Raw genomic sequence first — 14,936 nt, forward strand, 5'->3', positions numbered from 1 at the left:
AGCATGCCACGGCACTTGAGTCCTGAGGGGAGCCATTTCTCTGATACCATATATGGAAATTAGACCCCCCCACCCCGGTCTTTTTCTTCTTTTCTGGTTTATTCTTAATTACCTGAGGTTATCTAGGAAACCTGAAGACAATTCTTTAACATAAAACTGAAGAGTATGGGTTGACTTCTAAAGATCTTTCCTATCATTTTGGGTTTAGAAAAACAAAACACCAAATTAGTTCTTTGTTCTGTTACAGAGGCAGGGACATGTCAAACCATGTAAAATTATTAAGACAATTTTGTCTTAGTTGATGAATTTCAAAAACATACAAGATGCAAACAAGGCTACACACACGCACACACACACACATGTATATATGAAATGACAAGTCCTGCCTGTGGTCAACTGATGCTCTTGACATTTCTGAAGATTTATGTTTATGTGTGTGCTGGTGTGTACTTGCAGGTAGGTGCCTGAGAAGGCCCGAAGTGTCAGAGGCCCTGGAACTGTAGTTATAGGTAGTTCTAAGTCAATTAGTGTGGGTGCTGGGAAGTCTGTATGAGAGCAGTTCTTATCACTAAGCCATATTCCTGGCCCTTCATAATACTTATAAAAGTATAGCAAAATGTCCCCATTAAAATGTTGACAGGCCAGGTGTGGTGGCGCACGCCTTTAATCCCAGCACCCGGGAGGCAGAGGCAGGCGGATCTCTGTGAGTTCAAGGCCAGCCTGGTCTACAAAGCGAGTCCAGGACAACCAAGGCTATGCAGAGAAACCCTGTCTTGAAAAACCAAAAACCAAAAACCAAAAGTTGACAGAACAGCTGGGCATGATGGCACACACCTTTAATCCCAGCACTCAGGAGGCAGAGACAGACAGATTGCCGTGAGTTCAAGGCCAGCCCGGTCTACAAAGTGAGTCTAGGACAGTCAGAGCTACATAGAGAAACCTTGTCTTGAAAAAACAAAGCAAAACAAAACAAAAAAAACAACAACAAAAAAGTTCACAACTTACCCATTGCTTGCAAAATTTTGGAACAGGACAGTTTGAAGCGATGATGTCACTTTGACTTAAATGGTTAACACTACAAATAAGAGAAATGACTGGTAGAAAATCAAAACTCAGTAGGCAAAACCTTGAAATTACAAAATGTTTGTCAGTGACTCACAAAACAGAATGAGTTCAAAAACTTTAGAAACTTTTTTGAAATTTATTTCTAAATGTCACAAACTTTTTAAAAAGCAACATATTCATTCATACTAAAATACGTGCATGAGCAAAAGTAAAAAATAAGCACAGGAATACGAAAATTAACATAGTAAAATTTTAATACAGTATTCTGGATACAAGTAGAATAGCACTAGGTAAAGGACTGTAGTTCCCTCAGCAATCTGTGAGTGTGAGTTGAGATCAAGCAAGGTTTAGGATAGCCACTTCACATTTTCATCAGTGCTGACCAAAAGCCCAAGTAATTCATTATGCAAACTATAGGACTAACCTTCCATGTAAATCAATTATTTTAAGGTGATCTATCCTCATTTAATGGCAGTTGAGGTTAAGTCAAACAGAGAGCCCTTACAAAGACTATGAATCAAATGAAAGCTTGTTTCTAGCCTTTGTTTTAGGTCACCTTACATTTAATTTACTTTTATGAACTTGTTAACATTCATGTACATATTTTTTTAGGCCAAAGTTTTAGCTTGGGAATCTTATCCACAATATGGTCAACTTCAGAACATTCTCAAGCAGATGTTTAACTGTATTAAACAGCAAGATGTAAAACTTGTTAGAACAAGTTTTCTGGTCCCTTAAAAATTCAGGACCACAGGCATTAAGTGGAAGTAGCATTTACTAAATAATATTTGAAAGCCTTAATCAAAGATAATGGATAAAATAACTATATAGGTTCTCATACACAATCTAATTTCTCACTCTGTAAAAATGATTATAATATCTTTCAGGCTTGCTATATGCCACGGATAATGAAAAAGAAACTAACAGGAAACTCAACAAGCTAGAACTATTTACTGTCAGGATATAGTGAGGCTCTGGAAGACATACTACGATAAGAAAACATTAACAGATAAGCATGTGTTGAAGGCAGTTTATAAATGAAAATTACAAAGCGTATGATAATGCATCCAACTTATATATATAAAAAAAGAGCTGCTATTGGTCCAATAGTACAGCATCATACTACTACTATATAACGAAGATTGAAAGCTTCTGTACACAAGTTCACTTTGCCTCTCTCAAGTAGCACATGCCTTAGACAGTCTCATTTGTTATTTAACATGCCAATCAGTTTTGCAAACCTTTACCAGTTTGAGCAGGCTACTACAACCACTGTTATTATTTGAGACGAATTTAACCAGTTCCAAGAAACAAACTTTCATAATCAATGAAGAAACATTAATACTAGCTCTCCCCCAAGGGGATGGAAAACTCACTCTAAGGCCATGATACAACCCTAACAGAATGAACTACACCCCCAGAGATGGGAAAGTGGAATAGATGGGAGCCTGGGAAAATAATTCTGTAGGAACTAAGTGACTGTGAACTCCGTAATAGCTGCAGGAAAGGCAAAGGTGAATTATTTTCCTAGTGCAACATTAAATGTTTCTAGACCACTGGAAGCTGTTCTGCTATGTTTACTGATAGTGCATAGTCCCCAACAACAGGGAACAGTCCAAATCATATGGAGTCCTGAAAAATTAGAATGATTGTTTTTATTCTGAAAATAGTGGTACAAAACTCAATTATTTCTTTAGTTGCTTTGATTTCCTACCATCTTAGGCAATTTAAACATGGTTGCCTGCAAATTCTTTGAGGAAGTGGAAGCAAATCACTATTCATACTCTGCTGCTCGTCTCTGTATGCTGTAGTTAGTAAACAACTAGTGTAAGCATTTATGTGCTACAAGAACATAACCAAACATGAGAACATGGAAAATGCAATTTTTGAGAACTAATTTTTTTCCTTCTGTAACAGGCTTTTAAAATAAAAACAAAATAAATGGTCACTTTGACAACCTGAATTGTCTTCTTAAAAACACAAATTATTGCCAGGCGTGGTGATACACACCTTTAACCCCAGCATTCAGGAGTGAAGGAGGCAGGTGGATTTCAAGGCTAGCCTCGACTGAGTTCCAGGGCTATGTAGAAAGACCCTGTCTCAAAAAACCAAGAAGAAAACCCCACAAACCATATTATTTTTTTAAAAATTAACTTTGGCTTTTTGTTTAATGGAAATTTGTGGCACAATGACCTCAAAGATAACTCCAAGTCAAACAGGGCATCTTGCCACTAATTTACAATAGAAATATAACTTCAATGTTTTCAACTATTTGATTATTATTTTTTATATTAAAGCTCTAATCTAAGTCTTCAGTTACTAAACTTTTAAAAAATATAATTTGGATCTGATGAAGAGGACTTATCTGAGCTAAATTACTTCTAATAAGCTTACAGAAGTGAGGCTCGGAGAACCTAAACATGGTTGACCTTTAACACAACTGATTATTTCCTGACTCAGACAGCAAGTCAGCAGCCTACTTTTTATTATAAAATTCTTGCCTTGTTTTCTACACAACTCTTTAGCATCCAAGTTTTAAAACCTCCATCACTAGAGGCAAAGCAGTAAAAGTGAAACTAAAACTCATTTCTAGTCTATTTACCTAAATAAACTCTTAGAAAATGTTAAGGAAAAATTAATGTATAGAAAGCAATTTTCTTATTTGCTGTCAGCCAAAAAGCAACTATTTAAAGTTTCTGTAAAAAGAGGAAACTGAACTACAGTGTTAAATGAAAAGATCAGGCTTGTAGTCTTTTAATACCAAGACATTAAAAAAAGTTTGCAAATCCCAAGATGGTATTTAACATGAAAACAATGGTTCAAAAATTTGTGTTCTTAGTTCGAGACTAAAATCTCATCACTGCAAAATCCTCCATGGCTTTTGGCAAAGACATTAAGAGAGATTTTAGTCTTTTGGTCACTTGAAGCTGCTACTAGTATGTCTTTAGAAAGGAGTAAGAAAGACTGAGAAACCAAAGGCTAGGCAATTATTTCACATACAAATAAAACAGTCATTTTCTCCTAGAGATCTCAAGCTCTATCTCTATGAGCATTTCCTGCCTTCTATTCTATTTCAAAAAGAACTTGAGCTTCTTTAAGTTCCAAATAATTAAGTAACCTCACAAGAAATCATACATGGCAACGAGGCTACAATGCAGGGAAGTTCTTCCATGCACGAACGTTTCAGGAGAAAACCCATCAGTTTAAGATAACCACCAGGTTTCAGATCACCTAATACACTCTACAGCTAAGTTTTGCTTTATACCATAGGTGACTAAAATTAGCAGTAAGTTTTGCAGTGAGGTTTTTTTTTTCCTTTTGCCTGCAACTATATACACATTGCAAAACTATTCTGTATCACATGATTTTAAATGAAATAAATATAAAAATGAACCACACAATCAACACATAACTTTAATACTCCACATTATTTATCTTGATCACAACGGTCATAACTGCCTTGTCAACAATCTTGTGAGTTGAGGAGCTGATTTTCATTCTCATATCCATCAGGCAGATACGCTCTCCTCAGCTGGTCTGACTTAGGTATGGATCCTCCGTTCTTCACGTGTCGAGACAGGAACGCTCGGACTGCTGGATGGTCAGCTTTCTCCAGGGGGATGTTGGCTTCCAGGCACATTTTCACAAAGTCCTGGATGACACTGCCTTTCTCTGTCTGCGCAGCACTGTTGCACTGAAGGGACGCGGTCAGGGGCCTCTGCTTCTTTCTCACGTTCTGCTCTTCAAACTCTGCCTTCCTCTTCGTGTGAGTCTTTGACTTGAGGTGGTCACTAATGGCAGACTTGCGGACATGGTTCAGCACCACATTGCAGGAAGTGCAGAAGAGTTTTCCTCCATCCTCATGAAGCTCACCGCCAAACTCAGTGACGCGATCCAGAGGGGTCACATACAACGCAGTCTTAGACCGATTCCGCGCCGGTGGTGCTGTTACAACGAATCGTTCCATTTTGACTCTGAATAATGCTCGTCTAAGACAAGAGAAAGACAGAAGTATTATATAATAGTTCATTCTAGAAGTAATTAGCAATAAAAGCTGGGTTTTAAATGCTTTTTTAAGAGTGAAGATTTAAATCTTTATTCACTCCCCCAAACTTAATGATCCTCAGTGTCCTCTAAATTAGCTTTAAGAAAACTAAAGTTATTCTAATGTGTTTATATTGTAGAAAATCACATCACAGCAAACATTCAGAGTATTAATAACACTAATCTTCAAGTTAGACATGTTAAAGAACTTTTTGCTGGGAAACAAATTTTGAAAACTCAACTATGTGCAAACTTGGTAATAAAACTTTTTTGTTTATTTGTTTAGTTTTTCGAGACAGGGTTTCTCTGTATAACAGCTCTGGCTGTCCTGGAACTCGCTCTGAAGCCCAGGCTGGCCTCAAACTCACAAAGATGCACCTGCCTCTGCCTCCCAAGTGCTGGGATTAAAGGCATGCGCCACCACCGCCCAGCCAAAACTTAATTTTTAAAAGAGAAAAACAATTAGAAACTAACAAAAAACGGCAAGTGCAACTATTTGCAATGACATTTAAGCTTGAGGCTTATATATAGTTGAAAATAAGGGTTTACTTATTTAAGACAGGGTCTCACTGCTGGGTGGTGCATGCTTTTCATCCCAGCACTGGGGAGGCAGAGCCAGGCCTGGTCTATAGAGTTAGTTCCAGGACAGCCAGGATTACACAGAAATCCTGTCTTGAGAAACAAACAAAGATAGGATCCTACTATATAGACATATATATAGAGATTGACCTATCTTTGCCACCTCCTGAACGATGGGGTTAAAAGTGTATGATCAGGATAAGCCATAATATGTTCTCTAACACTTGGCTTCCTATTTTCATAGACTAATTTTCATTTCTCTTAACATAGTCCAATACGTGACAGGAAGTCAATCAAAAACTGGTGTGTGAAGAAGTAAATGACTGGCTGGCTGGGTGTATATTAGTGACAGAACAATTGCGAGCATGAGCTAAATTCTGGGTTTGACCCCAGCTATGGGAAAACAAACAAACAAACAAAAAAACACAAGCAGAAAAAAGCAAAAGTCAAACAAAACCCCAAGTAGCCATTTATCCAAATATATAATTTGGAAACAGCTTAATATTCAATTTAGCCTAATATCAGGCTTAAAAAAAAAAAAAACCCTGCTGCCCAGGCTGGCTTTCAATGTGAAATCCTCCTGCCTCAGTGTCCTGAGTAGTTGGGATTACAGGCATATGCCATCATATCTGGCTGTTTTTTAGGTCTCATATTATGTGTATGTATGGATAAATGTGTGTGAGCACACATGTGAGCCATGGCACATGTGTGGAGCCCAGAGGTCAACTAGAAGGAGTTGGAGCTCCCTTTGTACCAACTGAATTCATGGTTGTTGCCACGCGTGGCTGCCAGTGCCTTTATTCTCAGTCATCACCCCAGTTCCACAAACTTCTTAAAAGCATCATGGGACTATCAGCTTATAAATTACAAGCACTCAATGTTTAGTAAGTCTTACTCCCCTGGGACTATGCCTCTGAATTAACTTTTTACAAAAATCAAGACTTAAAATACTGAATTCCAAATGGGAATAACTTTCTGTAATAAAAGAAGTATTTCCAGCCGGGCGTGGTGGCGCACGCCTTTAATCCCAGCACTCGGGAGGCAGAGGCGGGTGGATCGCTTTGAGTTCGAGGCCAGCCTGGTCTACAAAGTGAGTCCAGGACAGTCAAGGCTAACAAAGAGAGACCTGTCTTGAAAAAAACAAAACAAAATAAACAAACAAAACAAACAAACAAAAGAAGTATTTCCAAATATGTTCTGAAGAATTAGATCTTACGAGTAAAATTACAAGCCATGGAGAATCCCACGGCATTCATCTACTTGCTGAGCAACACCAAGAGTCAACTTTTGTCGGTTAAGAAAACTCTATGGACCCAAAGTACAGGACTTAGCAATTCATGAAAATTCTGTAGGGCACAGAAAGTCTAGAATTTAATTATACTTAATCTTTGTGGTTGGCACCGTCTCTCTTGTCACATACTGTGTTAGGGTACAGGTTTTCCACAGCAGAAAAGACATAAATGCTGATTTCCCTAAGTATTCTCTACCTATAAAACAAACCTGTTTTAGTAACTAGTAATAGCTCTAAGACAGTTACGAAGAACCGTGAAATCATGTTCTGGGGTACAGCTTAAAATTTTTTCTCTGTGGAAGTACATTTATGTACTTAGACTGCAAACTTAGAAATAATGACTCTGTAATTCTTGGGCAATTGTAAGGCTTAAACTTTTGATCTTTTAACTTGAAAGGTTTGTTATTGATACTGCCGATGTAAATAATGACCTCGTAGAGAGGCAACTATCTTGGTTGCGCATATTTTTTCAGAAGTATTTTAAGAAGTCAGAAGTACTTGAAACAAATGAGGAAGTTAAAAAGTTAATCGCCAAGAGCAAGCAACAAAAGTGAGGCAGCAGTTTACTAGACGAAAAACTAAATTCAGAAGTTTCCAAGTCAAAACGTTTACCACCTTAATTTCCAGTTGTTTTTTTTTTCCCCTCGATATTAAATAATGTAGGTTTTCCAGTGCAAAACTACAGACACATCCAAACGCTAGCAACTTTCCGTTTGTTCGGGCGCCTTCGAATCAGTTTTTCAACAGGTGGTGGTGGGGAAACAGTTTCTGGGCTTGCACCCTATTTTCCCTGCGGCGCCGGGTAGTCATGCCTTTACTGTAAAACACAAAAACAGAAAGGAAAGATGGTGGAGGGGCGGGAAAGGTGGAGTGCAGGGCCGAGGCCGAGCGTCTAGAGCCACTCACCATACAGGTGTCTCGGCCCTCGGTGCCCCCCATTCCGAAGCTCAAGGCTCAAGTCAGCTCTGCCCACACGGCCGGCCCGGGCGGGTGCCCCGCCGCCCCGCGCGCTCCACAGGCCCGAGGCTCCGGTGGGGGCGGGGAAGGCGGGCGCGGGCCGCCCGACGTCTAGACAGCCTCCTCCCGCCGCGCCGGCCGAGGTGGCGCCGGGGCGCCGTGATCTCGCCCGCGGGCCGGGGCCGCGTCCCAGTTGCCCTCCAAGGGACAAGAAGTAGGCAGCGGACTCGGTGGCTGTCCCTGGGGAGGGGGCGGCAGGGCGCCGGCGGAGGCCGTTGCTGTCAGGCTGCCCGTCTCCTCCCTCCCTCCCTCTCTCCCTCCCTCCCTCCCACCCTCCTCCTGCCGCCGGCCCCGCCCCCAGCTCCCTCTCAACGCCCGAAGGCCCCGGCCCGCAGCCCGCACCAACGGCCAAGCCCACCTTCCGCCTTCCCAGCTCCTCGGGACCGTAGGATCGGGCCGCCGTTAGGGGAAGTGCACGAGTCCTCCGCCGGGAACGAAGAGGACGAAGGAAAGGCACAGCAACGGGAATGAAGGGGGTGCTGCTGCGGCCGCCGCCGCTGCTCTTGCCGCTGCTGCTCCTGCCGCCGTTACCGCCGCCGCCGCCGCCGCCGCCGCCGCCGCCCGAGCGAACCCCGCCGCGGCCGCCGTGTCCCCCGCCGCGCCCCGTCCTCCGGCGCGCCCTATGGCAGAGCTCGTAGGCGGACCTCAGCAACCGCCGAGCAGCGCTGACCAACAGATGGCTGGGCTGTCAAACAGACGGGTATGCTAACCAATAGGAGTGTAGGGCGGGCATGCCTATGATTGGCGGTTTCTTTCCTCCAGTGAAAACTGGGGGCGTGGGTGGGCGGAGCCGGAAGTAGAGCCCGGCCGAGTGGCCCTGTCCGGCTAGGGCGGAGGGAAAGGAGGAGGGAACTAGGGGAGGAGGAGGAGGAGGAGAAGGAGGAGGAGGAGGGAGGTTAGCCGAGGCAGCGGCGGCGGCGGCGGCGGCGGCGGCGGCGGCGGCGGCGGCGGCGCAGGGGCTGGGTACGCGCTGGGCGGCGAGAGCCTCATGGCGGAGGAAGAGAGCGATCAAGAGGCCGAACGCCTCGGAGAAGAGCTCGTGGCCATTGTGGAGTCCCCCCCGGGCCCTGTGGGGCTCAGAGCTGCGGGCGACGGCAGAGGGGCCGCCGGAGGTAGCGGCTGTGGCGGTGGCGTCGGGATCAGCAGCCGGGATTACTGCCGACGCTTCTGTCAGGTGAGGCGCCCGTCGGCCGCTCCGACTTGTCACCCGGCTCCTGGGCCTCTGCGCGGCTCCTGGCCTGCTGGCCCACGTATCTGGGCTGCGTCCGGGTCTTGATCCTCCAGCCCGACAGAGAGGGAGTGTGGAAAGCCCCGGTTCCCTCTCTGCACCTCTCCGGCTTGGCTAGGGGGAACGGGGAGCGGGCTGGGGGGGGTGACTTGCGGACTTCGGGGTGAGGAGAAAGTGAGTTTGTCGTGGTGGGGGCGCTGGGGACAGGACGGTCAGCTGGAAAGAACCGGGTCCTGGCACGTCTCTGCCTCACGCCGGTCCCCTCCTTGGATCCCCAGGGTCCCGCCTTTCACACGTTTCCCTACCTGGGTCCCCTCACTTCTGCTGAGCTCTCCTGCCTTTCTCTAAGACCCAAGTCCTCCTCATTCTCTTTTTCGGGGACGCCAAGCATGCTTTCGCCCCGCCACCTACCTACCCTCCTGTCATCGCCACCCCTCCTCCTGTGCTAGGGTCTCCTGTCATTCCCTCACCACGTCCCTCAGGACCAGTTCTACAGTTGGCTTTGGCGCTGACCCACCGTTAGCTACTCCGCCCCGCCCCCCAGGTGTGTGTGTGGGGGGGGGGCGTGTTTGGGGTGTGGGACGTTGTTGGAGTGATTGTCATCTTTCTCTTTTGATCCTCCTTTCTGACAAACACACTGTTTCCTAATTAACTGCACTCAGAGAAAGTCGTTTTCCTGAAACTATTGCCCTCGTTTCACCACCCCTCCCCCATTCTTTAAATTACACGTTTTTTGGTTAGTCTGTTAAATTCAGTATCGGAAAAGTGACAATAAATTATTTATTTCCTTTATTCTGCGGACTGCTCTTAGGATTGAATGTAGTTTTGTATTTAACTCTAAGCAAATATAGAAACAACCTATGTGTTTAGGGATAAAGTTTGTATACTCTGTATTCTCATCCGCATATGTTTGTAATACAAGTTTTTTGTTTTGTTTTACATTCTCAACGCTTGCTTCTTTAAAAAATATAATTTTGTTCACACCACCTTAAAAAATGCTTCTTATTGTGCATAAGGGGTTCAAATCCTGGACCTACCATTTCTTACCTGTTTAGCTGTACAAGTATATTACTTAAACTCTATGCCTCAGTTTCCTATACATGAAAGGTTTGGATCAATTGTTCGTTAATTTCATTTTGGTCACAGGTGCATGATAAATCGAACAACAAGTGCGTGAGCATGAAATTCGTTGACATTTCATTTTATTCCCTGTCAAGCATTTAAGGAAAAAAAAGGATAAAGTTGATATTTTTTGATAAGTTACTAGTTGAATAAATTTTCTTTTGTCAAGTTTCTGCTAGCGTCATCAATAAATTGGCTTGAAGGTCAAAACAGTCTGGTATAGACAGTGTATATCTTTAACATTTTTATTTAGTAAGTGACTTTATTTCTCTTTCTTTCTTCTTCTCCTCCCCCCCCCCCCCCCGCCCCCAATTTGGTTTTTCAGACAGAGTTTCTCTGTGTAGCCTTGGCTGTCCTGGACTCGATTTGTAGATGAGGCTGGCTTTGAACTCATAGAGATCCTCCTGTCTCTACCTCCCCCTGTGTTGGGATTACAGGCTGTGCCACCTGGCCCAGTTTATTAAGTTATTTTCTTGAAAATGGTTTTTCATCTTGACAATTGACATTCTCTGAAGTTCAGTGTCTTGATTTTTAGAGCATCAGTCTTCTAAGTACATGTTTCTTTCTTTTAGATTTATTTATTATTATGTGTACAGTGCTTTGTCTGCATGTACACCTGCAGGCCAGAAGAGGGCATTAGATCTCACTATAGATGGTTGTGAACCACTATGTGGTTGCTGAGAATTGAACTCAGGGCCTGTGGAAGAACAGTCTTCCACAGCTCTTCACCTCTAAGCTGTCTCTCCAGCCCCTAAGTACATGTTTAATGTTTAGCCACCATTATCACCATTATGTTTGTAGACTATGTATTTAGGAACTTCAAGGTTAGGAAAAAGAGCATGCATTTGATATTTTAAATATATTCTGAAACAAAATGTTAATGTTTCAAGACACACACACATACACACACACTTTTTAAAATTGTTTCTGCCTCACCCCAAGCCCCTCATTGTGTGTGTGTGTGTGTGTGTGTGTGTGTGTGTGTGTGTGTGTGAGTGAAAGAGAGAGAGAGAGAGAGAGAGAGAGAGAGAGAGAGAGAGTGTGTGTGTGTGTACATACTGGACATTGAAACCAAGGCTGGATCTCCCATTGAGCTCTACTTCCAACCTGGTGGTGGTAATTTGCTTGCTCAAATGACTCCTCATTTCTGAAGTTTTTGAGTGCCAGAGCATTTTGAAGAACGTTTACCTACTCTTTAAAAAAAGAAAAAAAAAAAAGACTTATTTATTTATTATTATGTACACAGTGCTCTCCCTGCAGCTATACCTGCAGGCCAGAAGAGGGCATCAATCACATAGTAGATGGCTGTGAGCCACCATGTGGTTGCTGGGAATTGAACTCAGGACCTCTTGAGGAGCAGCCAAGTGCTCTTAACCTCTGAGCCATCTCTCCAGCCCTGGAGAACCTTTACCTACTCTTACATTTCTTTTTGAAGTTAATTTTTAAAGAACAAATGAGCCAATTTAGCTTATGAAAAACTATGCTCCTGGGGGTGGGATACCAGGAGTACAGATTCAAGGACTGCCTGGGTTACATAGTGAGACCATGAGTCAATAAACAAAACTAAATCAGATTCTGATAGCTGACTTTAAAATATTTTAAGAACAACCGAAGTTAACTATTTTATAAAATTCTAAGTTGGTTCATTGGTTCTGAACAGCCAAGACGGAAACTGAAGAGGAGAAATGCAATGAGCTTTTATTTTATATAGCTAAATTATGAGTATTATATTGACGTACTTTGATATTTTTCTCCCTGAAACTTTACCATCATCTGTTTTAGAGCTATTGATCTCATTCTTCATTCCCGTTCTGGATGGATATATATATATGCCATATATATTATGTGGAATATAGATGGAATGAAAGAGTCACATATAATAAGTTACATTTCATGTACTACTTAATAAAATAGGAGTATGTTAATTGCTTGATGTGCCAGTAAGGAAAACTGGCTTTTATAATTGGATTTCCAAACATCAATTCTTTTAAATAATTAGAATTCTATTATTTACTGATAGTAATATTAAAGAAATCTAATCAATTAGCAAATTACTTAATCACAAGTAATTTTTAAAAAGATAATTTAATATTTAATTAATAAAATAGTAGTGTAAAATAGATCATCTAAATGACAGTAAGCTAAAATATGAACCATTTATACAGCTGAGTGATATTGAGAAGAAAAACTACAGCTTATCTCCTTCCTTTTGGAGGGAAATATGAATCAAATTTTTTTGCCAGTTGCTACAGGAGAAAGAAATGAACAGTCCTTTAAAGGAAAAGTAAAACAAAGAGTCCGGGAACTAATTGCCTCTAATTACCTCTTCCTTTGCCTTATGTTAGTTATCTGCTCAAGAAATGCTTCAAGGATAGCAGGTTACCAAGAAGAGACTTGATACCCTATGAACATATACAGGGGGAGGAAATCCCCCTCAGGAACAGTCATAGGGGAGGGGGAATAAGGGGAAAATGGGAGGGAGGGAGGAATGGGAGGATACAAGGGATGGGATAACCATTGAGATGTAACAAGAATAAATTAATTAAAAATTAAAAAAAAAAAAGAAATGCTTTAATAGAATGGGCCCTTAACCCATACTTCATTTGTTTGATATGAAATGGAGGGGAGGGCAACTCTTATTAAAGCCTATTAAGTAAACTTTCATATAGTAAGTTACATAGCAAAACTTAAAGTCTAAACAAGTTAACTTTTTTTAGATTCCAAAGGAAGAACAAGCTGGGATTTGAATTCAGACTTTGATATCTACTGAAAAGCAAATTGAAATGATCAAACACATATGTTGAATTGTGTGTGGGGGTGGGGTAGAGTGGTGAAAAGTTAATGACAGGCGGGAGGCAAAAATCCTGAAAGTACTCAAAGAAGCACAGATACAAAATTTAAAAAGGAGTCAGGCATGGTGATGCAGCCTTTAATCCCACCATTGTTGTCTCATTTGACTTGTTAGATGTGAGAAGCATTCACTCAATTCCTAAAACCTGTAATAATTTGACTGTGGTCATATACTATAAACAAGTTAAAATATTTCATTCTTAGTTTTAGGAACACAACAATTATCATGAGACACATATCTGGAAATAATTTGATAGATTATAATCTGTAAAATTATTTTTTTCATTTTTTAATATATTTTATTAATTTATTCTTGTTACATCTCAATAGTTATCCCATCCCTTGTATCCTCCCATTCCTCCCTCCCTCCCATTTTCCCTTTACTCCCCTCCCCTATGACTGTGACTGAGGGGGACCTCCACCCCCTGTATATGCTCATAAGGTATCAAGTCTCTTCTTGGTAGCTGTATAATTATTTTGTACGTGGACTTGACGGCCACCATAGGAAGATGACAAGCTATAAAATGAGTGGACATAATGAACATACAGCCCTCAGGTTCACTCCTAACACATAGGTAGGCTTAAACAGAAGCTATTAATATTGCTGTGATGCAAAATCCTCTGCAGGTTTAAGAGGGGCATTACAGATAATCTAATCTTGGGGAAGTTGATAGCTTACATTCCATAATGAACTTGAGAGAATATTTTAAAATGTTACGATCTTTGCACTTTAGTCAGTTTGTAAATATTGTTATAGCTAGATGCTCCTGATTAATGAAGCAGTGATTTGTAAAGCAGTTACATTTTCTCTCTGGGTTTTCAGGAATTTTGTTTCCTTAAGGGGCGTTCAGATGCCTCAGAATAGATTGTTCTTTTCTGACAGGCAGCCAGTGGGTGGGGCTGGCTATAAATGCTGCCTATCCTCCACTGGGGCATAGTGTAGGATAGCCCAACAGTAAACCTGGTCTAACGTGTTAGTGGTATCTGGACGAGAAAGCCTGCTATACTTTTAATCTTGACTTTGTAGCTACCTACGTTTTTGCTTTGGGTAATGGTGTTCTTAATAAAAGTTACCCAATAATTCTTCAGTAAGCATTAACAGCAACTGTGGTCTACGTAAGACATATAAGACATGGTTATAACAGAAAAAAGATTTGCCTCATTTTTTTTTTTACAAAATACGTATGTAATGTCTCTTCAAAGAAATTCAAATAGTCTTAGAAAACAGCCCTAATCTGTTGATGCAAAATTTACTTTTGTGAAAGATTTCTGATGGTATATAATGTATTATCTTTATTAATAATTATTACTATTAATTGGGGTATCTTAATTTATCTTTAATCAGTGTACATATTTTTTAAAGATTTATTTATTATATATACAGTGTTTTGCCTGCATGTATGCCTGCAGGCCAGAAGAGGGCACCAAATCTCATTATAGATGGTTGTGAGCCGCCATGTGGTTGCTGGGAATTGAACTCAAGTCCTTTGGAAGAACAGCCAGTGCTCTTAAACTCTGAACCATCTCTCCAGCCCCCAGTGTACATATTTTTAAAAGTCACATATAAGGCCTAAATATGAGGAATTTCTTTTTTGCTACATGCTCAGACTTGATTTAAGTGGTTTGAGTGTTTTCTCGTGTAAAAGGTCATGACTAGATAGGATGGATGACACTGTGGTCTTGTTATGATTATACAGTTGCTATTCTTTCTTAGCCATTCTTCTTTTCTTAGTTTACCTG

The 14,936-nt window shown here is 41.5% G+C and overlaps 2 protein-coding genes across 8 annotated transcripts in view; one reads left to right on the forward strand and one right to left on the reverse strand.

Moving 5' to 3' along the window:
• Positions 1 to 1,301: 1,301 nt before the first annotated feature.
• On the reverse strand, positions 1,302 to 8,536 carry CGGBP1 (CGG triplet repeat binding protein 1). Of its 4 annotated transcripts, XM_084801983.1 has the most exons (5): positions 8,355 to 8,536; positions 7,886 to 8,176; positions 7,595 to 7,796; positions 7,070 to 7,175; positions 1,302 to 5,054 (listed from the first exon to the last, which is right to left on the reverse strand). In XM_084801983.1, the coding sequence occupies exons 4-5, from the start codon at positions 7,144 to 7,146 to the stop codon at positions 4,529 to 4,531; spliced, it is 603 nt and encodes a 200-aa protein (XP_084658109.1). In that variant the 5' UTR covers positions 7,147 to 7,175; positions 7,595 to 7,796; positions 7,886 to 8,176; positions 8,355 to 8,536; the 3' UTR covers positions 1,302 to 4,528. The 4 variants fall into 4 exon arrangements, with proteins under 4 accessions (XP_084658109.1, XP_084658108.1, XP_084658110.1 ...); XM_084801982.1 differs by lacking the exon at positions 7,886 to 8,176; XM_084801984.1 differs by lacking the exons at positions 7,070 to 7,175; positions 7,886 to 8,176 and having other exon boundaries at positions 8,355 to 8,533.
• A 23-nt stretch (positions 8,537 to 8,559) lies between these two features.
• The window catches only part of ZNF654 (zinc finger protein 654), a 63,970-nt gene continuing 57,593 nt past the window's right edge, over positions 8,560 to 14,936 (forward strand). For 2 of the 4 annotated variants that reach the window (XM_084801973.1, XM_084801972.1), the window contains exon 1: positions 8,838 to 9,170. In XM_084801973.1, coding sequence (XP_084658099.1) covers positions 8,985 to 9,170 — 186 coding nt within the window. In that variant the 5' untranslated portion in view covers positions 8,838 to 8,984. Of the gene's footprint in view, positions 8,697 to 8,837; positions 9,171 to 14,936 lie in introns of those variants that run through there. The other 2 variants (XM_084801975.1, XM_084801974.1) reach the window with 2 other exon arrangements.

The sequence above is a fragment of the Acomys minous genome (assembly GCF_964271855.1).
Source record: "Acomys minous genome assembly, chromosome: 11".
NCBI lineage: Eukaryota > Metazoa > Chordata > Mammalia > Rodentia > Muridae > Acomys > Acomys minous.

What these genes read in the sequence shown, in the direction of transcription:
- CGGBP1 (XM_084801982.1), bottom strand. Translation starts at nt 7,146, where the DNA reads ATGTCTTTTCTGCTGTGGAAAACCTGTACCCTAACACAGTATGTGACA. An exon ending in GTGCCAACCACAAAGATTAA is followed by an intron (nt 5,055 to 7,069) that starts GTATAATTAAAT and finishes CTCTTGTCTTAG; the next exon opens with ACGAGCATTATTCAGAGTCA.